The following is a 26,503-nucleotide window of genomic DNA, read 5'->3' as shown; positions in this document are numbered from 1 at the left end:
GTTCATCATGTCAACCAAAACCTTCCATGGTAACTCACAGTTCCAAAAGGCTGAATCTAAACGTTGGACATGGGAGTCTCCCGATGGACGGTTCCACAATGAAATAGACCACATCATATTCAATTGGCAGTTTTGCCTAACCGATGTTGCTGTTGTCCGAAAATTCCAAACGGGATCAGACCACCGTCTTCTTCGTGCAAAATTCTACCTCACAGAACGAGGAGAAAAGAATGCAAGGTTTAAGAAGAGGACTCCCAGAACAACCACCAACTGGGAGCTCTTTGGCTCTATTGCGACAACATGGGAAGATGCCGTCATTGACAACATTGATGAGGAATACGATCAAATGATTCCGCACCTCCATGATTGTGCAAGGAATGCCAAGAGAGAGATAACCACAAAAAACCGTCTTTCTTCGAACACTTTTGAACTTATTCGCCAACGTGGCTTGGCACGTGCCTCAGGCAACCACAAGCAAACATCCGAACTGGTAAAACAGTGCAGAGAAGCCATCAAGGATGACCTCAAAAACAGGAGAGCAGCAGTACTGGTAGAAGCTGGGAAAAACATTCGTAATGCCCGCCTATCCTTCACCAACTACAAAACCAAGATGACTGCCCTCCGACATCATGATGGATCTATCACATCTTCCAGAAGGGCAATGGAGAAAATTATTCATGACTTCTACTCAGATCTCTTTAATAGCCACATCCACTTGCCCACATACCACATACCACATGATGGATATGTCGTTCCCAATGTTCTCCCTTCCGAAATCCAACATGCCATCTCGTCGGTAAAGAAACAAAGAGCACCTGGCCCAGACAAGATCAGACCTGAACACCTGAAGAACTTACCATCAGTACTCATCAATACATTGGCTCGACTCTTCACACGCTACCTGTCTGAATGCAAGGTTCCATCCCAATGGAAAACCAGCAGGACTGTATTACTATACAAGAAGGGAGACATCCACGACATTGGCAACTATCGCCCAATCTACCTATTGTCTGTCATCTACAAACTATTCACTCGAGTCATCCTGAATAGGATTAGCAGAACACTAGATGAAGGACAACCATGTGAACAAGCTGGATTCTGAAAAGGATTCAGTACCATCGACCATATCCACACAATAACCAAGCTCATTGAGGTATCTCGGGAGTTCAAGATGCCGCTCTGTCTAACGTTCATTGATTTAAAGAAGGCCTTTGATTCTGTTGAGACAGAAGCAGTCATGGAAGCCCTAGCCAATCAGGGCGTACAAACTCAATACATCAGGATCCTTCGTGAGCTCTATTGCGGATTCACTACCAAGATCTCACCATTCTACAAAGAAGTAATCATCCATATCAAGAGAGGGGTTCGGCAGGGTGATACCATTTCACCAAAACTCTTCAGTGCCACCCTCGAGAACATCATGCGACGACTGGAATGGGAAAACATGGGAGTGAAGATAGATGGTCGGCAACTACACCACCTCCGCTTTGCTGATGACATTGTTTTAATAACACCAAACATCAACCAAGCGGCACAAATGCTGAACGACTTTGACCGTGAATGTGGAAAGGTCGGACTACAGCTGAATCTTACGAAGACAATGTTTATGAGAAACAGCCTTGTTCCTGATGCTCCATTCACTCGCAATGGAACCACCATCTCCGAATGCAATAGTTAAATATACCTAGGTCGAGAAATCAACATGATGAATGACCTGGCACCTGAGTTGCGCAGGAGGAAGAGAGCGGCTTGGAATGCCTTCAAGAGCATTGAAGAAATAACTAAAAGGACAAAGAACCTCCAGCTACGAGCACATCTCTTTGATTCTACTATTCTTCCTGCATTAACATATGCCTCAGAGACCTGGACCCTACGAAAACAGGATGAGAACACTATTCGGGTCTCTCAAAGAGGAATCGAAAGAACTATGCTTGGAATATCACGATTCACTCAAATGAGAGATAGAATCCGGAGTTCTGATCTTCGTCAACGCTCAAGAATCAGGGATGCTGTCTCATTTGCCAAGACATCAAAAATCAGATGGGCTGGACACGTAATGAGGTTTACAGACAACCGCTGGACTAGAGCCATTACTGATTGGATTCCACGGGACATCAAAAGATCACGTGGACGCCCACCTATAAGATGGTCAGACTTCTTTGTCAAGACCCTAAATGATCTGTTTGAGGCTCTGCATGTTCCTAGAACGAACAGATACCATTGGGCTACGCTAGCACGCAACCAGGATGAATAGAGACGTTACTGGCACCCGCACCAATAAATCGATGAATAACGGGGATTAAGTGATTAAGTGATTAAGTGATTAATTAATTTGATAGCATAGTGGTAGTGTGTTTGCCTTGGGTGCAGCCAGCCCTGCCGAGCTGGGTTCAATTCCTCCGTCCAGCAAGCTATAGAGAGTATCTCACTCGCACAGCAAAGCCTGGCAAGCTACTCATGACATATTCATATGCCAAACACAGTAACAAGTCTCAAAATGAAGATGTCACTGGACCCGCTCGAGCAAATCCATGAACAATGGGAGGACAGGACAGTGTTTAATTAATTTGAAATTTAAAAATTGTTTTACACCCAAAAGGAGAGAGAGAACAGAGGGGAATGCCCTGCCACAGAGGCAGGGTGGGATGGGAGGATGGGGGGTGGGAGGGATACTGGGATCCCTGGTGGTGGGAAACGGGCATTGGTGTAGGGATGGGTATTTGATCATTGTATAATTGAAACCCAAGCACAAAATTTGTAAGTCTACAACTGTACCTCATGGTGTCTCACTAATAAAAAAAATTTTAAAAAAATAAGAATTGTTTTAACATTTCTTTGTAGTCTTTGATAGAATGATCTTTGATAAAAAAAATCACGAACAGAAAAGTTATTATGAAAACCACATATAGAGTTATCTTTAGAGAAATAATTTCATTTATAGTATTTTCTAATTCACAAAATTATTCCCTATTAAGCAGTTTGGGGAAAATCATGAATAAAAGCATGTCTCTGATTCAGATGCTTTGAAGCAAGCAAAGACATACTGAGAAGATGAACAGAGAAGCAATCTGATTTGATGGTCATTGATGGGACCAACAAAGTCACTTTTCATACAAGATCAAATTCTTATTGCTTTTTCATTCCTTATAGATTTGTGAATACACACTGTCCTGTCCAGACAATATCCATCTCATCTAGTGGAAATTACTGATTATTTTAAATAATCTTAATAGGTTGCATCTTTCGTAGTTTATATGTCATCAAACCTAAAAAAAAGCCTTGAAGCCATCCAAACTTAGGGTAGTAAGAATCCAAACTTAGGGTAGTAAGAACCTAAATGCTTTTGTTTAACAATGCTGTGGTCTATTTTCTTGCTATGTATAGAATTCTGTGGTGGGAGGGATGAAACTCAAAGTAATTCCAGTGCTTTTAAATCCAATCTACAATTTAATTTTCTTTGTGACCTTTGAAACATCACAGCTATAAAAGTCTAGCTTTCCTAATTCCCTGGATTTGGCACAGCTATTTCCTTATTAAGAAACAAAAACAAAACAACTTTACACAATTTACAGTGCTCAGTAAAGGAAGGATTTTCACTTAACTTTACATTTTCCTAAGTTCTTCAATGTTAAAATACTCCAAACCTTGCTTGTGTCTCAAACTTTCTCCTTTATACATTTCAAAAGCTTTGCTCTTTTTATTTCAATTATCTTATATATCTCTAATCATTTTCAAGATTTCATGCTACACTCATAAACCAAATTATTTTCATGTGACAAAGAAATCTGATAAGGGAGCAAGAACAATGGTTAAAATATCATCTCATTAACTTTATTTTTTTTCTTTTTGGAGCCATTACCATTGGTGCTCAAGGCTTACTCCTGGCTGTACTTAGGGAAAACTTCTTACAGCACCCTAAAAATCATATGGTGTGTCAGGGATCATATGGTGTGACCAGGTTGCCTGGTCACCCCATGCAAGGTATGTACCCTACCAGCATTACTATCACTCAGGAAGTATGTGATATTATGTTTTTTGAAATATGAGATTTTGACATATGTATTTGTATTACTCCATATCTTCATTATCTTTAGCAAATATTCATTTATTTTTGACCTCTCTAGGGATACCTAAGAATTGTATTTTGAGCTCTACTGGGACTTCATTATTGCAATCGAATGACTCTTAACATCATGCATCTAGATTGCATTTGCAAACACATAACAGAGGCCTTCAGGGATTCAGCACCATGAAAAACTAACCATAATTTTAACTTGTCTGTTGATGCTGAAAGCGATACTGTTGGATCATTTGCAGAAGACTTGGAAAAAAGCTAGGCACACAAATAAAATTGCCTTAAAATTAGTCCTTTGAAAAATGTCCCAAATAAATTATGAGCGATGATAGAAACAAATTCCAACCGTTTTTGTCATTCAAGAGGTAGACTTGCATAGCACTAGGTCTATGACATTTAATTTCTAGTTCTAATTGGATTGCTAACTGTTGTGAACACCACTTCAAAATATGGTTTAGGACAGAGAAACAGGACAGGGGTTAAGGAGCATTTCTTAAACATACATCCAACACTGGGCCAATCCTCTGTACCACATAGTTCTATGAACACTGCAAGACACAGGCCAGGGGAGTCCTCTCCCCACGACTTCTGGGTGCCCCAAGGAATCCCTGAAACTGCAGGACCAGATCAGCACCAAATAATTGGTCCTTAGTACTGAGCCATCACTCGGGGTGGGTGGGGGGTTAGTATCCCAGGGAGGGAATCTGGGCCCCATGAGAACCAGTTGGAAGGAAAAAAAACTATGGATGATTCCTTTTTAAATTATTGTAACACAGGGGCTGGAGTGATAGCACAGTGGGTAGGGTGGTTGCCTTGCATGTGGCCGAACCCAGGTTTGATTCCCAGCATCCCATGTGGTCCCCCGAGCACCGCCAGGAGTAATTTTTGAGTGCATTAACCAGGAATAACCCATGTGCATCACTGGGTGTAACCCAAAAAGCAAAAAAAAAATTGTAACACAGCCTTCAGCAATTCAAGGATTTATCCAAGGCCAAGTGCATACAAATATGTATACACTAGTACTATTAAAGGCAAATACCAGTAAAAGAAGAAACAAGTCAATGAGGAAGAACCAGAATTAGACAATTACACAAATATTAGAATACAAGCACTTAGGATGAGATGGACTCCAGAAAATTGGAAGAATCATAAAATTAGTACCAAGAACTAGAATCAACAGCTGAGTATAACGTAGTGAGCCATAAGTAGTAGAATGATGCCTCCCTCCCTCCACATTCGATCAGATACTGTTAGAGCTTAACCCATTGTCCCATTGGACATGCTCTACTCCAGCATGTGCTGGTCGATGGCCAACATACAATAACAGTATATGAGTGCTGGTCGATGGCTAACGTACAATAACAGTATACGAGGGCTTAACAGCATATGAGGGCTTAATCCAAGGGCTTTCATTAATGCAGAGAACACTGAATAGGCAGAACTCAGTGAAAGAACTTTCATAAAGGACTTATTACCCAGAAAAACTGAGGAGACTAAGTGTTGGAATACAAGCATCACAGTTCTCTTACACCTTGACTAGAGGAATGTTGAAACAACAGTTCTATGGTCCCCAAATCTTTCTCTATTGAATGAAATGATAGGTCCCGGGACCAGAGCGATAATACAGCAGGTAGAGCAGCTGACCCATGTTCAATCCCCAGCATCCCATGTGGTCTTCTAAGCTCTGCCAGGACTAATTCCCGAGTGTATAGCCAGGAGTAATCCCTTAGTATCGCCAGATGTGAGCCACAGAGCCAAAATGAAAACGTAAAAGAAAAAGATTGGTCATAACAGTGGGGAAAAGTTTTCAAAAACTGTATATAGGCCACATTCTACTCTTTCCTTTTTTACTAATACCACCTGGCCATACCAGTTTCCTCTGATTCCCCTGCAAGTAAGTGGCTGGCCTTCAAATCCTTGTTTCAGGTTTTGCTTTTGGTGGAAGTGAAAGTAAGACAATATTCTCCCTCTCTTTCTCTCTCTCTATAAAAAGGACATATATATATATCTGTGTTTTAGGACATATATATGTATATATATACACACATGTATATCTCCGTGCCTTAGGATATATATATATATATATATATATATATATATATATATATCCTAAAGCACGGATAGTCTGACTCTGCAAAGAGCCAAAGGAGAGTACTTAAATGAACTGGAAAATTCATCCAAATTCCACTCCACATCCCCCCCCCCCAAAATGTGGCACATATTCTTTTTTAGTAGACTGTGAGCAGAGTGAACTGGATACACAGCAATGTCACAGGAGGAAAGTACTCAATACATTATTAATAATAACTAGTACTAGGATTCAAAAGTAAGATGTTTGGAAATTTAAAATTTAATGTAAGTGATGAAAAATATAACAATCAACAATAGTAGTTATATAGAGTAACCTATATTAGTTATTACCAGATTATATAAAACCACAAATGGGATTTTTACTTTGCTCATTTTTTCCCACAAACTTCAACTGTTAACGTAAAACTTTTATGGTGTTCTCTCTTCATCATGTTTTGTGGATTTTTTTATTTATGAGAAAAGAATGTTTTCCTTTTCGAACTATTGGCTTGGTTTTGAAAATGCTTTATTATGTGCATTGCAAATCTACTTATTTACCACAGCTAGACAGACTCCTTTTTACTTTGTCATGCAGCTGCTTGTTTTTAAACAAGTTTTGCCAAGAGACATAAAGCAGATGGCCTTCTTCAAGGGTATACTGTGAACCGTGAGAGTCAGCGTATGGGAGATTCAAGCAGCAGACAGCTGGGAATGGGAAGTCATGATGCTATTTGGAAATCCAACTAGCCAGTGTGCTGCGAAACACAAGGCAACTCTCATTGATAAAGCAAACTGTGTGTGGTCTTTCTATTTTTGCTCCGTAGTATTACAGCTATCTTTGCTAATATAAAAGGGGTACCCAAACATATGGTGAGAGATAAAATTTGGGGAAAACTGTGATTTAGTATTACAAATGGAGATGACAATTTGTGGGTTGGACTTGCTCAGAAATGTAGAACTAATCCATTCAGAAGAGTTCACTGATGCTATACTATTCTACTAGGGGAGTTATATCGCTTAGATGGTTAGTCTGAATCCTATTTGTAAGTAGTACAGTGGGTAAGGTATTTGCCTTGCATGCAGTCGACATGGCCAACCCGGGTTTTATTCCTCTGCACCTCTCAGAGAGCCCGGCAAGCTACTGAGAGTATCTCGCCTGCACGGCAAAGCGTGGCAAGCTCCCTGTGATGTATTCAAAATGCCAAAAACAGTAACAAGTCTCACAGTTTGTTGTGAGACGTTACTGTTGCCCGCTAGAGCAAGTCGATGAACAATGGAGGGCAGTGCTACAATGGTACCCTTGTCATGATGGGTATAGTGTACTTCTCTGCATTCTGACTTTGGGTTGACTACGTGACTTTCTCAGACAAATAGACATGGATAGCAACAATGGTCTGTGGGTTCTAAGTCCTGGTATTAAGCTATATTCATTTCAACTTGTACAGCCGAAAGATTCTGAGTTCTACCAAAGAAATACATAAATGATCTTAAGCTCTTCAGTCTGGCTCCAGAATAAGACATGCACCGATGTTCTATCATTCAGTTAACCTAGAGTTGCACGTAGTCCTGTAAATATGAATAATTATTTCTGATATTTGCGGGTGTTATTGCTGCACAAAATAATTGTGGCAGTTGCTGACCCATTGTGAAATATTTTGATAAGGGCCAAATGGGTGGTTTATCTTGAATCACTCATTTGTGAAAATGAAATCGAGATAAAGTAAAAAATCACACATGAAAGTTAGAACATATGGATTATTCATACTACTACTATTTTATTGATTGTCCCATAAAAATTTATAGAATGATATTGCTAATTACCTTAATGCCTTCAAGCCAAAAACATGGAATGATCACTTTTATTTTCAAATGTTAGGTTATAATGAATATTGAGAAAAAGAAACTAGTGAAATGAAAATAAAAATATTTCAAGAGAAATAAAACAAAAATGACAATCTTTGAGAAAAGTATAAAGCTTAATTTTATTCAAATAACTAACCTTATAAATACTAAGAATTCTTTAAATACTCATCTAAACTGTTATTCACTTTTCTAAGTATTTACCCATTCTAATAGCCACATGGAATATTTTAGAAGGTATTGTTTCAGGCAAAAAGTCCTCTTAAAAGCACATCTTTAGCTTGTAATGGGCAGGTTCCCCTTGAGGAAATTGATATTTTCAAAAGGAATTTGAGAGTGTCCATGGATAAACTAAAACTAATAAGAAAATAATTCTTGTGAAAATTGCCTTACAGGCAAGAATTTGCAATTCTCTGAGTAAACAGTTTTTTTAAGGCTTAGAATTTTGTAATGGCAACAAATTCACCACCAGAATAGAAAAATTTAAAACATGCAAGTAAGCAAACTACAAAATGTGTACTGAATTCTCCTCAAAGTTATGTTAGCTTTAATAGTTAATTTGGTATATTTATTAATTAGAGTATTTAATTCTCTCATTTGCTATAATAAGATACTATAAGTCTCCTAAATTATTCATATATGGCTATATCTATACTTCAAAGTCACAATTCTGTCTTATCACCAAAAAAAAGTAAATATAGGGAAATTTACCATATATGTTGCTTGATACAATACAGTGAAAAAGATTTTCTTGTAAAAAAAATTAACCCTGTAATGTTATTATTTTCAAAATATTACAATTGGTTATCAGTTTGTCATTTACTTCTAAGTACTTATCAGTTAGAACATTTCCATGTATTGAGATGGTACTATAGAATTATACTGGTTTTGTGTAGTGGTAACAGACGGTGGATGCACAGTTTCTACACTGTTAGAACAAAACTGTACCAGATGGAATGAGTCGCACACTAATTTGCAAGATGTATAAACTCATGATAAGCACCTGTAAGACAAGCACATGAATAGAGATCCTGGCACACAGAAAACGAATTACTGATTGACATCAACAAAAGATTAGGGAAGGAGATATTTACACCCTGCCCTGAAAAACCACTAGGAATTCATCAAAGTCAAAATCACAGCTGCGCAAGCACCTGATATCATTTACCATTGTGCTAAATGTCTTACGATACATTTTTACATATATTTAATATGATGATACCACCTAAATTTTAAGCATTTCTTTAGAAAATTAGTCATAGGTACAGGAAGTTTTAAATGTCTTTACATGTTTCCCTGTGGCTGCTACTGATATATGATATTTGGAAAAGAAAACTGTTCTAAATATTAGAAAAAACTACGTGAAATGCCAAGGAACAAGCAGTATAGAAGAGCATAACATTTGCCTCAAAATATGGTCTCTGCTACAAACTTCTGACGTGAACCTGGGAAATTATATGTTCACATTAAACCTGTATACGCATGTGAAAAGTAATGCTCTCAGAGGAAGAAATCTTTATGGAAAGCAAAGGATGCATACGTGATGTATAAGACTTGCTTTAAAAGTTGTTTTTTAATCATGCAAGGTCACCTTACATGTCCAGGAAAGAGGATATCCTGACATTTAAGTGAAAAGTTTAGCTGTAGGTTTATTTAGGTCCTTGTTACATACTGCCTATTCTTGGGAGTAGGCACCAAAACTTCTAAAATATATCAATGACCCAGCTGTAGTCATAGTCAGCAGATATGTATAAGACTCTGATAACAACCAAATTTTCCATCTCTCTTCATATACAAACAGTGGATTTGTTAGATAGTCAGGAAAGGGTCAACAAAAATGTGGCTAATAACAATTGAGTTTTGGGGCTAGAGCAACAGCACAGTGGGGAGGACATTTGCCTTGCATGCGGCTGACCTAGGTTTGATCCCCGGCATTCTATATGATCCCTGAGAACTTCCAAGAGCGATTCCTGAATGCAGAGACAGGAATAACCCCTGAGCAATTTGGGTGTGACTCAAAAAGCAAAATAATAATAATAATAATAATAATAATAATAATAATAATAAAAAGGCCCTCCCATTGATCGTCAATTTGCTCGAGCGGGCCCAGTAACGTCTCCATTGGAGACTTTGTTGTTACTGTGTCTGGCATATCAAATATTCTCGGTAGCTTGCCGGACTCTCCGAGAGGGGCAGAGGAATCGAACTCGGGTCGGCCATGTTGGCCGCTTGTAAGGCGAACGCCCTACCCGCTGTGCTAATAACAATAATAATAATAATTGAGTTTCGAGTCGGGCTGGAGCAATAGCACAAGTTGTAGGGCATTTGCTTTGCATGCAGCCGACCCGACCGACCTGGGTTCAATTCCTCCGCCCCTCTTGGAGAGCCCGGCAAGCTTCTGAAGGTATCTTGCGCGCATGGCAAAGTCTGGCAAGCTACCCGTGACGTATTCGATATGCCAATACACAGTAACAACAAGTTTCACAATGTATATGTTACTGGACCCGCTCGAGCAAATCGAGGAACAATGGAAGGACAGTGACAGAGGTTTTGAGGACATGGAAAGCCAGAATAAAGGGGTACTAGACAGTGATAAACCCCCCTTTTTATACTGGTAGAACTAGGCAAGCAGAAGTAAAATACCTGCTGAATCTGAGTTCATCTAATTATAAAAAGAAGCCGGCAGAAGGAGATAACTCCAGGGAGGATCACACATTTTTGACCTACCCGTGTCTTAGGCTGTTTCAAAAAACACTTTCATATGTATGCTATTGAGATTATTTATTTTCATCTAATGTCCATTTTGTGAGAACTACAACGCTATGTAGGCAGGGAACATAGACATGAAAAATAAATACATTTTTCAGCCTCCCTGGTGCTTCAATGTGGTACAAATAAGACTTCTGGACAATGAAGTCTAAGAATAATGTGGCAGCATATAGCAAACTTTCAAAGAGATCATTGGTGTGCAGCCCCTGTCCCCTTGTTTAAGACCCCCCCGCCCCCGCTCCCTCACTGGGGTGGTGTGTTGAAAGCTTCCTACTGCAGTAGGTGCCAAAGAACCCAACGCAGAAGCACAGTTCATTCCTGTAGAAGGGAATGTGCAGGGCCAACTGCCATGCCTGTACTCCATTCTGGAGCCTTTGATGCCTTTGATATGGGAGAAATATATATATATATATATTATTGAATCACCATGAGATATAGTTATATAGTTACAAGATTTTATGATCACACAATGATCAAACACCCATCCCTTCACCAGAGCACATTCCCCACTACCAATATCCCTAGTATACACCCCCTTTCCCACCCTTCCAATGCTTCATGGTAGACAATATTTCCCATACTCTCTCTCTACTTGTGGGCATTATGGTTTGCAGTGCAGATAATGAGACATTATCATGCTTGCTCCTTTATTTACTTTCAGCACACATCTCTCATCCCAACCAATTCCTCCAACCCTCATTTTCTTAGTGATCCCTTCTCTATCCAGCTGCTTTCCCCCCCACCTGCTCATGAGGTAGGCTTCCAACTATGGAGCAATCTTCATGGCCCTTATATCTACTGTCCTTGGGTGTCAGTCTCGTGTTATGTTATTTTATACTCCACAAATGAGTGCAGTCCTTCTATATCTGTCCCTCTCTTTCTGACTCATTTCACTTAGCATGATATTCTCCATTTCTATCCACTTATAAGTAAATTTCACGACTACATCTCTCCTAACAGCTGCATAGTATTCCATTGTGTAGGAGAAGCATATCTTAATGAAAGCATCTCTACCCTGAATTTGCTATTCTCAGGTCGGGAAAAGTCAAATGGATTAAGTCAAGATTCCTCCCAGGAAAAGTCTGCTTTGCACAAATTTGTTTTCTTCCCAAACTAATCTGTTCCAAATAGAGGGGAAGTTTAGATTGATAGAAGGGAAGTTTCATGACAAGGCCAAGGAACATCAAAGGAGGACTGTCAAACAGTGAGATTGTCTTCAAAATTGATTTTTATATCAAAGTTATTTGGCAATAAGGAACATGCAACTGTATTTTGATAACAAACTAGCGGACTCCAGTCCCCTTTTCAGAGGTGTAAAAATAGTCCATGTTGAAGAATGTAAATGTGCGTATACAGCTATCCTGGGGAACAAATATTTCAATTACTTTGAGAAAAAAATTCAGGATATTGATCTCTGGTTAACTCTGAGATTATGTGAATGTTATATCTAGTCAATTTATTATCTGAAGCAAGTTTTAACCTAACCTCTATGTGAACTGTAAGGATTTATAAGAATCTGAAAATGTTGAAGATAGAAGGCAAATGATCCTGTGTGAAATGGCTATCATAAAAAGCAAATCACTCCACATTCTTGAGTGCTTTGAACTAGCAAGAGGAGCATACAGAGTGTACGCTGATGAGTAGAAACAACCTTACACTGAGAGAATTTCAAAAAGCCTTTTCACTAAATAAATGCAACGGATCCCCTTCAATGCCTTCACTATCATCAATACCTAACAATGAAGAGAAAATAAGCCAAACAAGAAAAGAGAAATCAAGGGCACTCTAGTTATCCCATTCACATGGTATATACTCTACTGAGTGGTTAATATTTATTTGTTCAGTTTTGAGGTTACACCTGGTAATGTTCAGGGTCTACACCCAGCTCTGTGCTTAGTGTTGACTCCTGGCAACGCTCAGAGGGTCAAGAGATGGCCAGGAATTAAACCCAGGCTTCCTGCAGGCAAAGCCTGTACTCTAGCCCTTTGAGTTCTATCTCTGGCCCTCTGAATGGTTTATTTTTTTAATAGCATTTCAAAAAGCCTAATTATGGTATAAGACTATCATCTGTTTATAATGGTTTGTTTTAATGATACTGCTTTAGTGACAAAATACTAAAATTAAATACTTCCTAAAACCAGCTATATAGGATTAATCTTTTGTGGTTTAAAGCTTAGCCTCTGGTGGTAAAACCTCCATGTAATTGGCATCAGCAGTCAAATCATACACTGCATTTTGGGCTGCTGTGTAGAAACAAAGCATCCTCTCTTTGGCTTGCAATCATTCCCTCAGTGGTATGCAAAGTGCAACAACTGGCCAGTGAAAGATATTCAAAGTGAGTGGGGATTAGTTCAGATTAAACAGAGCCTAGGCAGAAACACAAACACTTAATCAGAGGAGTATGAAATAGAAGGGAGTGATCAGGGCCCAGTCAGTCCTAAACTGAATTGCACATGGAGAGACAGATTGCAGAGTAGACAGTAGAAGAGCATAGACTGGGAAGGCAGTCGACAGAAAAGTGGCAGGTGAGAAGTGATCAGCATTTCTGAAAGTTCTGATGATTTATTTCTGGCATTTTTGACATGCTGCCACAGATTTTAATTTTCATCACCATCATCATTATCATTAAATAGGATTTATTAGCCATGTGTATTACACTAAGCATTTCAACAAGATGCAACAATTCTGTGGTTTCTGACATACATAAAACAATAAAACCGATCAAGTTAATCATCAAAGACAAACGCAGGAGAGCAGATTGAACATGATAAGACACTCAACCAAGTAATAATTATTGGTTGCCAAAAATGTGTACCTGTTTCCAAATTAGGTGTGCCAGTGAGTTTGCCCTCGTTTAGGATTTCCTGGTACAATTATAGAGACAAATTGATATGTTATGTTTTATAGAAAACTATACTTAAAAAATGAATTCTGGGGCAGGAGAGATAGTACAAGAGTCATGGCATTTGCTTAAAGCAGTCTACGTAGTTTCAATCCCTAGCACCACACATAGTTTCCAAGCACTGCTAGGAGTGACTTTTAGCAAAGAGCCAGGAGTAAGTTCCAAGCACTATCAGATGTGTCTCCAAAGGTAAAGGTAAGGTAAAGGCCCTCCCGTTGATCATCGATTTGCTCAAGCAGGCCCAGTAACGTCTCCATTGGAGACTTTGTTGTTACTGTGTTTGGCATATCGAATACATCACGGGGAGCTTGCCAGGCTCTGCCGTGCAGGCGAGATACTCTCGCCCGTGTCTCCAAAACACAAAATAAAAAAATTAATTCTAATAAAGATACATATCTTGGTGCAGATTTTTTTCAATATTATTCTTAATGTTGAAAATCAAAACATTAGCCTTCCCTATATTAAAACATGGTCTCCAAAGTGCAAACATATGGTCTATAAGTAGAAAATGTCACTCTTCTGCAACTGAACACACCTGCCTCTACAACGCCCCCTAGGAATGAAAACATAAGTCTCTCCTCCAGTCAGGACAATAACTGAGGTATAAGGAATCAAAAACTTTCCCATTGTCAGGATACATTTGTCTTTACCTCTTACTTCTTAATTGTCCCAAATTCAACCCAAATGGTAGGATTGTGTACTGGAATGTATATAGTTACCTAGGGGAAAATCGGAAGATCTCAACTTGCATGACAGGCATTGCATTTAGTAGAGACTCATTCTAAGCCTGCAATGAGAATCTTTCCTGAGTTGTCAGGATCTTGTGTGTGCTTATCATGTATCTCCCCAACTGCATATGGCATTTTGACAAATAGAAGAGGCTGCTAATGCTGCTATAGCTGAATGTCTCATTTAGGAACAAACAATTCTGGAAAAGCTCCCAGATTATGCATCTGTCCCTTTAGCTTCCACTTTAGAGGATAAAATTGTTTGGTGATGATAGGAGGATTAGTATATTATTCCTTCCCTCTGAGGATAATGTGGGGTTATTTCCCTCACCTTGACTTGAGAGGCAAAAAATATTTATTGAATGTCTCGGTAGAAAAACTACAACTGAGATAGCAAATGCAGATGGGACAGTTGCATTAGCAGTGGGCTCCCAGAATTACATGTGCATTCCCTAGAGTATGAATACAGAGATGATTAAGACGCTTTCTTTTCAAATCAGATTTCTTTGGTTTCTATTCCTGTTTGCTTTCATTTCTTTCATTGTTTCATTTTCCTTCACACAGTCCAAATGGCAGTGAGAGTCTATGCGGGCTTTAATACTGTGGGCTTGGCACGAAAGAAACTGAAGCAAAAGAGAAACCCCTGGGAAAGCAGTTTACAGCGCTCCCACCATTAGCATCCTGATGAGAATATGGCACGAAGGTCCCCAAATGCTAGAGCTGATTTGGAAGCACCTCTAAAAGGGCTGTGTCCAGATGCTCACCTTAGTCTATACTGGATGGCTAGAAGCACAAAGGAGTTCCAAGTGGAATGCCTGAAGCATAGCACTGTAAAAAATGGTTGTCTAAAGGTACCGGCTTAAAAATAAAACCTAAGATCAGGTCCTTCCCATCCCTACGAATTTATTGATTACTACTTAAGTTTTAAGGCTAAGTGCTATTCAAAAGAGCATATACTCTGAAAAGTATACAATTCACCAGCGTACCTTCAGTAAACTTTATTTTTTGTTTCTTATTTGTTTTTCCTATGTGATTTCAGCATATTATTTGTTGTTACAGCCACACCCAGCAGTGTTCAGAGCTGATTTGTGTTTATACACTCAGGAATCACTGCTGGGGACCATATGTGGTGTTGCATCTTGAACTGGGTTCAGCTGCATACAAGGCAAGTGTGTTAAACTAGGTTCCACATAAACATTCTTATGGGAAACATATCCAATGCAGCCAGCATATGGGTCAAGAAATAAAGCATGACTCAGAACTCCTGCTCCTGTCCCTCACAAAAGTAACCATAGCTGACCTTTAACTCCTAACATGGTATCTTTTGCTTTTTAGTTTTTATAAGAATGGATTCATACACAAGATTTGTGAGTGTATGACTTTTTATGTCAGGCAACAGAGTCCTCCACTATTTTTTTGCTTTTTTGGGGTCATACCTGGCGATGCACAGGGGTTACTCCTAGCTCTGCACTCAGAAATTACTCCTGGCGGTGCTCGGGAGACCATATGGGATGCTGGAAATTGAACCCAGGTTGGCCATGTGCAAGGCAAACACCCTACCCACTGTGCTATTGCTCCAGCCCCATTTTTTAAATGTAATATCATTGCTAATACAATTTGATTTCTTAATGCCTTCAAACTGCTCAACCATTAGTTTTAGTTGGGGGCCATACACTGCCATACACTGTATTCAGGGTTGACTCCTGGTGAGCTCAGGTTAACTTATGGGGTGCTGGGGATTAAACCCGGGTCAGCTATGTGTAATGCAAACACCTTGCCTGCAGTAATATCTCTCTGGCACTTAGCCACCATTTTAAGACTCAATATTGTAAGAGTTATGATTCAATATTTCCCACACTCTTTCCCACAGAACTAAAGCTCAGAATTCCCTTGAATGTAACTATGTGCATGGGTGAGACATCCCAAAATCTTTGACTGAGTAGGACTTTGAGAGGAAATACCAATTTTAAAAATCACTTATTGGATAACAGACCTACACTTGTCATTACACAATAATGCCATCTTATGGCTGCCTAGCAATTTGTCCTAGAGAAACTGCTTTCACTTTAGCTCATATGAACTGGGCTATCTTCTTAGGCTTGGCAAGGGATTTCCTTATGATGTTGTAAAGTCAATAATAGTTTGATAGTAAAGAGGTCCTCAGAAAAATAACCAACACCAATGGTGTATTCAGCACTTAGTAGGCCTTTCTTTTTTTTTCCCTTTATTTTATTTTATTTTTTTTAAAGTTGTATATTTACAATTTTTTGTGCTTTGGTTTCAATTATACAATGATCAGATACCCATCCCTCCACCAGTGCCCATTTTCTACCACCATGGATAATATCCCTCCCACCCCCATCCCCCCATCCCCCCTGTCTCTGTGGCAGGGCAATCCCCTGTGTTCTCTCTCTCCTTTTGGGTGTTGTGGTCTGCAAAAGAGGCATTGAGTGGCAAACATGTTCAGTCCATAGTAGTAGGCCTTTCTTAAGTGTTCATTATAAAAGGGAAATACTTTAGTTTCTAGATAAATCCTGTGTTAATTCTCTATTTTCTATGATTCTTGTCAGATTTGTCTATGACTAGATAAAAATAGAATGTATTAGTAATATTAATTTACATAAAATGCCCTACTGCATAGCACAGCGGTAGGGCAATTGCCTTGCACGCAGCCAACATGGCCGACCCGAGTTCGATTCCTCCACCCCTCTCGGAGGGCCTGGCAAGCTACCTGTGATGTATTCGATATGCCAAACACAGTAACAAGAAGTCTCAAAATGGAGATGTTACTGGGCCTGCTTGAGCAAAATCAATTAATTTACATGTGCTGGAACTATAGCACAGCAGGTAGGGTGTTTGCCTTGCATGAGGCTGATCTGGGTTCGAGTCTTCTGTTCCTCTCTGAGAGTCAAGCTACCGAAAGTATCTTGCCCACACGGCAAAGCCTGGAAAATTACCCCTGACGTATTCAACATGCCCAAAACAGTAACGACAAATCTTGCAATTTGTTGTGAGACGTTACTAGTGCCCGGTCAAGCAAATCGATAAACGACCGGAGGACAGTGCAGGACAGTGCAGTGCTATTAATTTACATAAAGTTAAATTACTTATCATATATATATATAGAGAGCATTCTATAAATGGGAGCATGCAAATGGATGCATGGGAATTATACGCTTAACTCTTACTGTGTTCTATATTTGCATTTTCACTGAAAGGACTCACTTGTGATATTTCAATTATACTTTACCTTTACTGAGACACATCTAAATTCTCTTGGTTGAAAAAGATAATGTCTAGAAATAGGTATCTTAGTGAATGAGCAAGCAGTCATCATTACATATGCATTTAAATTCTCTACTTACCCTCACCTAAAAAGTAATGTGGATTTTACTTGATGGCATTTAGTACTAGAGATTTTTGCTATTATGACATTCATGAATTTGTTGATTAATGATGGTCTTAGAACCTATGCTTTACGAATGCCAAGAGATGAATATATTTTACTGCATTTGTAACTTATTGTAACTAAATTATGCAAAACTATTAGATCTAACTATTTGTGAAATGAAAATATGCAGATGTCCTATTTAGTATGTTCTTAGGCAAGTCACTGAACATCTCTGTGATGCAGACTTTCCTGGAAAAGTACTAAGCAGGAAAATACCACTAAGATATTTTCTAATTGTAAAAATTCTTTGTTATTAACTATAGAGTCTGGATTATTGTGCACCAATTATTCATTCCTTCTTCACTGCAGGAAGAGACTATGATCCTAATCTCTTGATGCCAGGCCCGCTTTGGCAAACATGAGTAGACTTGATATGAATACAGATCATAAGTACTCTTGGGAGGTTAAGATTTATTCATGCTCTGGTGACCCATTGTGAAAAGAACATGCCCAATATCCTTTACCCCTAGTCCCAAAATGAAGATACATGGAGTATACCTTTACCCATCATTCACATATGAGTCTGTCTCAGTAGTCATAGGTTAAAATTGCTGCCCAGTCAAGATCATACTACATCAAAGAGATTATTATCAATCTAAAAATCCAAGAGCATTAAAATAAATGTTAATTTTAAGTCACTGAGTTTATGGGTGATTTGTATCACCATATCGTGGTAATCACTACCAATAAACTATCTTAGCCGAATCATAAATGGAAAAATACTGATATATCCTTCTCACAGGCATAAAAGTACTTTCCTTTAACCTCTAGTTTGGTTATTAAGAAATAAGATTTTTCTTAAAACTCCACAGATAGACAAGATACTTACTGAGAAATATGAAATTGGGAGGTATCTCATTACCTAACTTGAAACTATACTACAATGCCATAATGATCAAAATAGTTTGGCAGTAGAATAAAGGTAGAATCTTTAACCACTGGGTTAAAGTTAAGTACCAAAGACAAACTACAGATCTATAGTCAACTAATAAACTTTTTGCAACAAAAAGGCTGGGTACATAAAGTGAAAGAAAAACTATCCAACAAGTGGTGTTGGAAAAACTAGATATACATGCATTAAAAATAAAGTTAAATTCATATATCAATCCTAAAAGTCTTTTAAAAACTAGCATAGGCTGACCAATTCTTACAAAATGCAAAGCAGAGTAAAATTCAGATACTCTTTTAGTCTCTGATTGAGAAAAGATCTGATATTTGGCATGAAATTTCTACTTATTTGTGTGCATTGGACATTAATTCCACTCTCTCTCTCTATATATAATGCTTAGCCCAATATCAAAAGATAAGTAAAATAGGGGATAGCTTCCAAAAGCAGGACGTTTTACCTCTGTTTTTAGTGCAAGTGCCTAGAGAAGTAGAGCGATCACTGGATATACAAGAAACCCTCAAGATTCTTATGGAATTGTAATAGTGGCCTGTAATGTGGGTACAAAAAATCTGAATAAAAGATGTTTGGGCACAAAGAAGAATATCTGAGATAAGACAAGAGAAGCAATTAAATGAGCACAACAGACATGAATACCCCTAAAGAGGGAGATGGAATGGATCTCATCAGAGTATTTTACAGAGAACTGTAATCACTCAATTTGGGATATTGAGAGAAGCATTCTGGTGGCGTTATAAATTTGTCTTCTGCAATATACACAAAGGTTACTGAGTTTTCCACTACCAAGCCTGGCTTGATGGGACACATATTTTGGAAAGACAGTAAAGTGGCCTCAAAAAGAATGCCAACAGTGTATCTGACATTTAATATGCTCGCCTTTAATGTTCATTAAAAGAAGGAAATAATTTATATTCTACATAAATACTAGAAATAATAACCTGGGACCAGATATTTTCCTCTATTAGAATACTGAAGGAAATTTATGTAAATTTCTGGAAGAGAGCCTGTGTCCAGATAGACTCACCGTACACTATGTGCTTCATACTGTGTTACACACATAATTTGAGCCATAGATATTATCTTTAAGGAACTTTTGCAGGAGGCAGAAAAGTATACAAATGGATCACTGTGTGCTACATTCTACAAGTAGGTCACTGTGAAGCATGATGCTTCAGGGAAGAAACTGGTCTGGCAACAGATGTAAATATAATAATGGGTCATTTATATATTAAATGAGAAAGTAATATATGTTTCCATAATTTATGATCAACTAATAGATTTAGGAATTTAAGAAGGATCTAATACTCAAGGGGAGACCTGAACAACTAGCAGACCCAAAAACTTTAAAATAACTGGAATTCTTCCAGTCAAATTAGTATTGTCAGAACAGAAACTGGAGGAAGTAATAAATAGTGACATTGACCAAATGAGAAGCGATAATGTTAAGTCTTTCTATGTTCAAATGAATCAGTGAGTATTCATCTTAAATGAATGAGATTATAGTATTAAAATTCTCTTTTTAAATATTTTGTTTTTAATTTTCAAAGGGAATAGTCTCACTTTTCACTTCATCCTATAGCTCCATAAGCATGTGATGATCACTTCCCTCTGCACCCCAAAACATTTTTAAATTTTTTTCTTTTCAAAGTTTTATTGTATTAAAGCACTGTGAGTTACAAAATCATTCATAGTTGGGTTTTTGACATACAATGGTGGACGGAACTTGCTGGTGCAGGATAAGTACTAAAATTTTTAAACTTTCAATAGCAAATTATGAATGAAAGGTAACTATAAACAAAGAAGAAATAATTATTGCCTATAGAGAGAATTTTTGTCTGACAAATAAGTTTTACAGATCATTGCAATGAATGAAGAATTGAAATTAAGTAAGGATGTTTAGAATTGGACAGATACCAAAGATAGCAAGGTGGTGCTTATAATTATTAAACAAATGTTCTGATTTCTTTCCTGAATGCCAACAAAGACTGTTTTAAGACTACTGGTATCTGCCATAAATTGTCTAGACTGTTAGAGCTTTGCTACACTTAACTTAAAATTAAAAAGAAAAAAATACCTTAATTTTTATTTGAAGCAAAGGAAAAGGAAGTGGGCTTTAAAAATTGGCATCAATATCTAAGTAAATTAAGGAAAAACTAAAAGGAATATTTAAAAACAGCGTATCAAATTTCTGGTAGCAAAAAAGTAAGGAAACTTCACAGCATCGAGTATCAAACTAAAGTTGGTACAATATGTAAAAATTAACTGTGTTTTGCTTGCTTACATCTCACACAAAGTGCCTAAAAGACTCAAACTTGATTGGAGATATATATCTTAAAATTTACTGCCATTTAAACTATCATAGTTAAATGACAAATATGTTGCGACATTACCCAAATGTTTAGAAGATAATACAGTGCTCCAATATAATGCTAATTTCAATAGAGAATAATTTCTATAATTTACCTCTTTATTTTGAACAATGTTTAGCATTATTGGTTCTTCTTTTACTTACCTTTTTCCAAAGTTAGGGAACCTTTCTCATCTCTTCCTCCATGCCTCTCTGTTCTCCATGGAGAACCCTTTTATGAACTCTGAGTTTCCCTGCAAACAGGTTTATACATTGAGGCAAAGGAAAGCATGACCTACCCTTGTCGTTCCTTGTACGTCTTGTTAACTCTGTTCAACTGGGAATAGAGCTGTGAGAGCGCATCTTGAAGCTTCACCTTTTGTGTAGGCGTGGCATTTTGCAATGATGCTGTCTTCTTGTTGTTAATAACATCAATCTGACCTGAGATTTGTTTCAGGGCATCCTTTATATTCTGCAATATTAACATTTTAAAACAAATAAGAAATCAATCAGAGGTTTAGAATAAAAGAAAAAGGAAAATCCCAGAAGTAACAGATACCATTGTGAGTCTTGAATATTGACTTTTAAACTCAGCAGCTCTAAATTTCAACAAGCCTGGATGTAGTAAACATTTCATTCCTCATCTTGATACAGATAATTCCCCTCTCTGCTTTACAAAAATGTCTCCAATTGACACCTATTAACTATAATCCTTCTGGTTTTGCATACACCCTTTTCTCTATTGCTTCCCAGTCTCCTATCCTGGATCATTCTTCTCCTCTTATTGGTCTTTTAATATTGGATTACCCTCACTTAAATATACTTATTTCATTCTCTATCCATGACCCCTTCCATGTGCTCTTATAGATTAAAATATACTGTATCATATGTTCCCAAACACCCACCTCTAACTTGGACTTCAGTTCATAACTCCAAACTCAATACTACAACTTCTAGACATTTGTCTGTCTCAAACTTAAAAGGATGCAAACAAATTTTAAAGACTATACTCTAATCCTTTACCATTGATAGTTATTCCTATTTCAATTAACCACATCCTTGACCTTTAATTATCTCCAGTATTCATATTGCTGGACAATGTTACTGGCCTAAAAATGTGTAAAAATTTAACTCTCTAGAAGGTCTCTCTTGGTATAGCCAAGAAAGCTTATGTGTATATTTATACACACATAAATAAATTTATAAAAAAGCTCCACAAATTACTTTCCCACCTCCAGTCTACCTATACGTAACATTGGGTTATTTATCTAGTGCTCTACTAGATTATGAGTAGAGAAGCATTATCTGTATTAATCTCTCTATTGCATAAATGGATATTTTTTCTAGTATACATTTGGGTATTTTCTCACTTAAATGGTCACTGGGAAGTCAATTCAGCAACACTTAATGAGCTCTTCCATATACATGGAGCAAAGCAGAGGAAACCTAAATAGGTGTGTGTATATTTGTTCTCAAGAACTTTTACAGTTATCTTGTTGCAATTATGGTTTGGAATTTAAAGTGAAAATAAAATATCAGAGTCCCAGCTGGATGACAAGAATAAATATGACGAATGGTCTAAATGCATAGAAGGATTGTTTCATATAAAATATTAGCATTCAAGCTCAGGAACCAATTCACAAAGGCAGTGGAATTTAAGGTAGACATCTCAATTGGAAGAATGTGACGGTAAGTCACACACAAAGATAGAGAACACGGATAGTTATATTTTGGTCAATGTTTTGGAAATGTAGAGGATTAGTGAAAGATAGGTCATGAAATGGAGGCTAAAATGCTTAATGATGTACTTTCAAAATTCTGAACATAACTCTGAAACCAATTTAAAAATGTTATGGACATTGAATGTAAAGAGTCCTCATGAACGAATTTTCCAGGGCTAATTCTTGAATCAAGAAAATTTTTTTTCTTTATATCCTCCCACACTTACATCTTGCTTTTCCTTTTTACACATTTACATTTTTTACATATTTATATTTATGAATTGCTTCCTATATATTATCCATAAATACTTCCATTTGAGCTTCATATAGATATAAAATTAATTTCAAGGGAATCACATTTAATGTCATCACAAAGATTAGATTAATAAAAATATAATAGCATAATCAGTGGGCATTCAGTTTGATTTGAATTGAGAAAAGACTTTAGGAACGAGAGTTGGCAGAATTCAGCAACCATGAGTTGGGGGAAGAATTTAGACTTGAATAATTCCCAGATTTCTGGCCTAGGCATCAGCAGAATAGTAAAGTCACTGAGTAAAAGAATATGAGGTGAATAAAAAAGTTTAATACAAGAATAGCTGGGTTGAGTTTATCTGTTTTTGTGCGTTTAGGCAATAAGCTTGACCTGGGCATGATCATATTGAATTTCCTCTAGAGTATAAAGCTACATATATCCATAAAGCAACTATCTTCAGATTTTGAAGAAAAGAATGGCATGGCAATTATTGCTGAATCCTTCATATGCTCACATTACTACATGGTCTGTGATTCCTAGGCAAAGAATATTGAAAACTGGTTCCAGTATAATTAAACAGCAGATACATCTTTAAGTTTTAGACTCCATTGTTGCTCCAGAGAGGGTTATCTCACAGTGGAGTCCTTTGTCTATATTCCAACGGACATATTTGTAAAATAATAGAGCTACAGTATGAGAGACAGTGTAAGTTGTGAGGTCCATGCATTTCATGGGCCCAACCCCGGTTCAAGCATGGGCACCAGCACTGCATATTGTGCCTTGAGCACAATGAAGTAATCCCTGAGCACAGGGTCAGGAGTAAGCCCTGATGTCTGCTAATGGTGGTGCCACACCACTCCCTGTCTTACCAACAAAAGGAATTATAGACATAAGCCATCCACTCTAGCTGGGGCGATTTTTTTATATTTTAGACAAAGCTCTGGCTCCTGGATGCACCAACTGACTTGTTTAAGCTCTATCAGTCACAAGTTGAGCCTTTTTTTCCTGTACTGTACCTCTACACACTTATAAACAAATGTTTTTTTCCCCTATTATCCTGTGATTACTTGAAGCAGAGACTAGAGCTGAGATGTTACTAATTAGAGATATGTTCTCTGATATAGGGAGCTGGTGTTTAATGTTAAGATAAATAAATATAGAGATAATGTTTAATAAGTTCCAATCAAATGAATGTTCTGGCATATTCTAGATAAGACTATGGAAGATTTTACTCATGCACGACACACTGAATGGGTTAGATAGAAAGTGGCTAGTGATGGGCCTATAATATTCCAGAATGTAGATTCTAACTGACACTATACAAGTCACATTGGGCAGCAGTAGAGAGGTTACAGGTAGGTCTCAGAGAGATTTCCCATCTCAGTCAAAGACTGCATGACTAGAGTGTACGTGAACTTACCTTGAGGAAAACAATCTGTAGAAACAGGAAAGCAGAATAGTTAAAGTCAGTTGGGAGGGTTGAGGACTAATGTTTACATTAAAGAATCTAGAAATAAAGAAAGCACTGTGCTCCTGGGACTTACAAATCATCTAACTACAAACCATCTAACATCAGGGGAGACACACAGGTTATGGTGTATACAACTTGACATTGGAAAGAGAGAAGTTCTTTGTAAATTTACAAAGTATTCTCCTTAAAGTCATGTACAGACTGTGATTAGAAACTCTTATTTTTGCTAACCTTAAACTTAACTCTGTCTGAGGAGTGCTTCTGAGGGTGTGCTAATTTTCTTGAGGTAATGAAATGATCTAAGGGGAAGTAATAGTCTCTGATGCAATTTGGAGTGCTTTCTGTTTGTATATTTAAAGAAGGTAGATTTCCAGAGGGGACACTGACTTTTTTTTCTGAGAAAGGATTGGTGGATGGACAAATAAGTTTGAGAACCTCTGGTTATACGGTGTTGTGCAACTGCAGTAAAAATGCCTTGACATGGTTTTGACGGTGAAGAAAAGAGAGTGAGGAAAAAAATGTTACCTAGTTATGAAGCTCCATGCAAAACAGTGGCAGAGGAAGAAGGTAAAAATGCCCAAATAATTCACATCAGACTAAAGAGCCAAACCAAGTGAACGCATATTTCAAGCCACGGATGAAAGAGTATTCGTGGGATAATGAGAGTGGTCATTAAGTCAAATAAGTTAAATATGCTAAATAAATAAATAAAACTCCCAGCTAGAGATTAAAATAAGAAATCAACTTGTCCAACTCAGGTCACTAGAGATCATAGGTGGAGCAATTTCATCATCCACAGTGGGTGGAAACATAAATGTGCATGGCGTAGACTGTTTCCAATCATCTTCTTATACTACATCATTGAAAGTAGCTTAGACTGACTATAAGACAGCTTACTTGTTTAAACCTAAGAAACGATTGTGCTACAAAAGGCAGAATAGAAACGGCCAAAGCAAAGATTTGCTCGAAGGCCAAGGGGTCTTTGTTCACAGAGTCCTGTGTTCCCAAGGTTTTGCCACTTACTACAGTCAGTATCCGTCTCATCTTCATTTTGGTTCTGTGAGTCACCTTTGGCATTACCGTCTTCTGATCCCCTCGGCCTTGAAGCCTAGCATGGAATAGTTCAGTCTACCTGGACAGCTTAATTAGCTCAGTGGCTGAGATACATGCACCAACATGCCTGGTCTGTGGTTTGTGTGAACTTGAAGGAGCCGGGCAGCTAAAGTGCAGCAGCATGTGCCCTGCTCAAACCCTTGTGCTGAGCATCTTGGATTCTGTTTTAAGCGTGGCTGCCAGCCCAAGGACTGGAACTCTTCACTTGACAGAAATCAGGCAGCTGACTGACAAATCTCATCCAGGAACCAGCCACCATTCTCTCCCTATTGAGAGCCAAAATACTTCCAAGTGAATAGCTAGAATCTCTTATGAGGGTGAATGCAAGAGAGGGGAAAGAGAAAATACAGACCTGAATAAAAGAAATGTTTTTGAAGCCTTTGATGGGCGGGGGGAGGGGTACATACCACACACACACACACACACACACACACACACACACACACATACATACACACAGAGTCTCCCTGACAATTTGCTTTTACAAAGTTTCCTGATTTTAATCTGAATCTCTGGAGAGCTCCCGGTTCTCTGGAAAGTTGTCAAAAGAAACTCAGAATCGAGTTGTGCGTGGTTTTAGAAATGTTGGGCAGCATGTTGGAAAGAACAGAAAATATTCTATCTTAAATGAGGAAAGTGAAAAGCAAAAACTGGGGCAGGCAATGTCATACTCCCTGGATAGCTAGATAATAGCTCCTTGGTGCATTTTCAGAGAATGGTGTCAAAATGGGCTGAAATCCAAAAAATCCTTTTTAAAGACCCTACGCATACTCTCTTCCCTGAGGCATTGCACATAGAAAAATGGTATATGCAACAAGAAAAATTCTATAGCA

The 26,503-nt window shown here is 37.9% G+C and overlaps 1 protein-coding gene across 3 annotated transcripts in view; it reads right to left on the bottom strand.

Annotated features, from left to right (window-relative positions):
- DMD (dystrophin) overlaps positions 1–26,503 on the bottom strand; it is a 2,292,284-nt gene that overhangs the window by 1,270,158 nt on the left and 995,623 nt on the right. For all 3 annotated transcript variants that reach the window (XM_056131284.1, XM_056131279.1, XM_056131278.1), the window contains one exon: positions 21,409–21,581. In XM_056131284.1, the coding sequence (XP_055987259.1) occupies positions 21,409–21,581 (173 nt within the window). The remainder of the gene's footprint in view (positions 1–21,408; positions 21,582–26,503) is intronic.

This window comes from Sorex fumeus, unplaced genomic scaffold (assembly GCF_029834395.1).
Source record: "Sorex fumeus unplaced genomic scaffold, SorFum_2.1 ptg000086l, whole genome shotgun sequence".
Classification (NCBI taxonomy): domain Eukaryota; kingdom Metazoa; phylum Chordata; class Mammalia; order Eulipotyphla; family Soricidae; genus Sorex; species Sorex fumeus.
The sequence above is the reverse complement of the archived record's forward strand: the minus strand, read 5'-3'. Positions and strand labels throughout refer to the sequence as shown.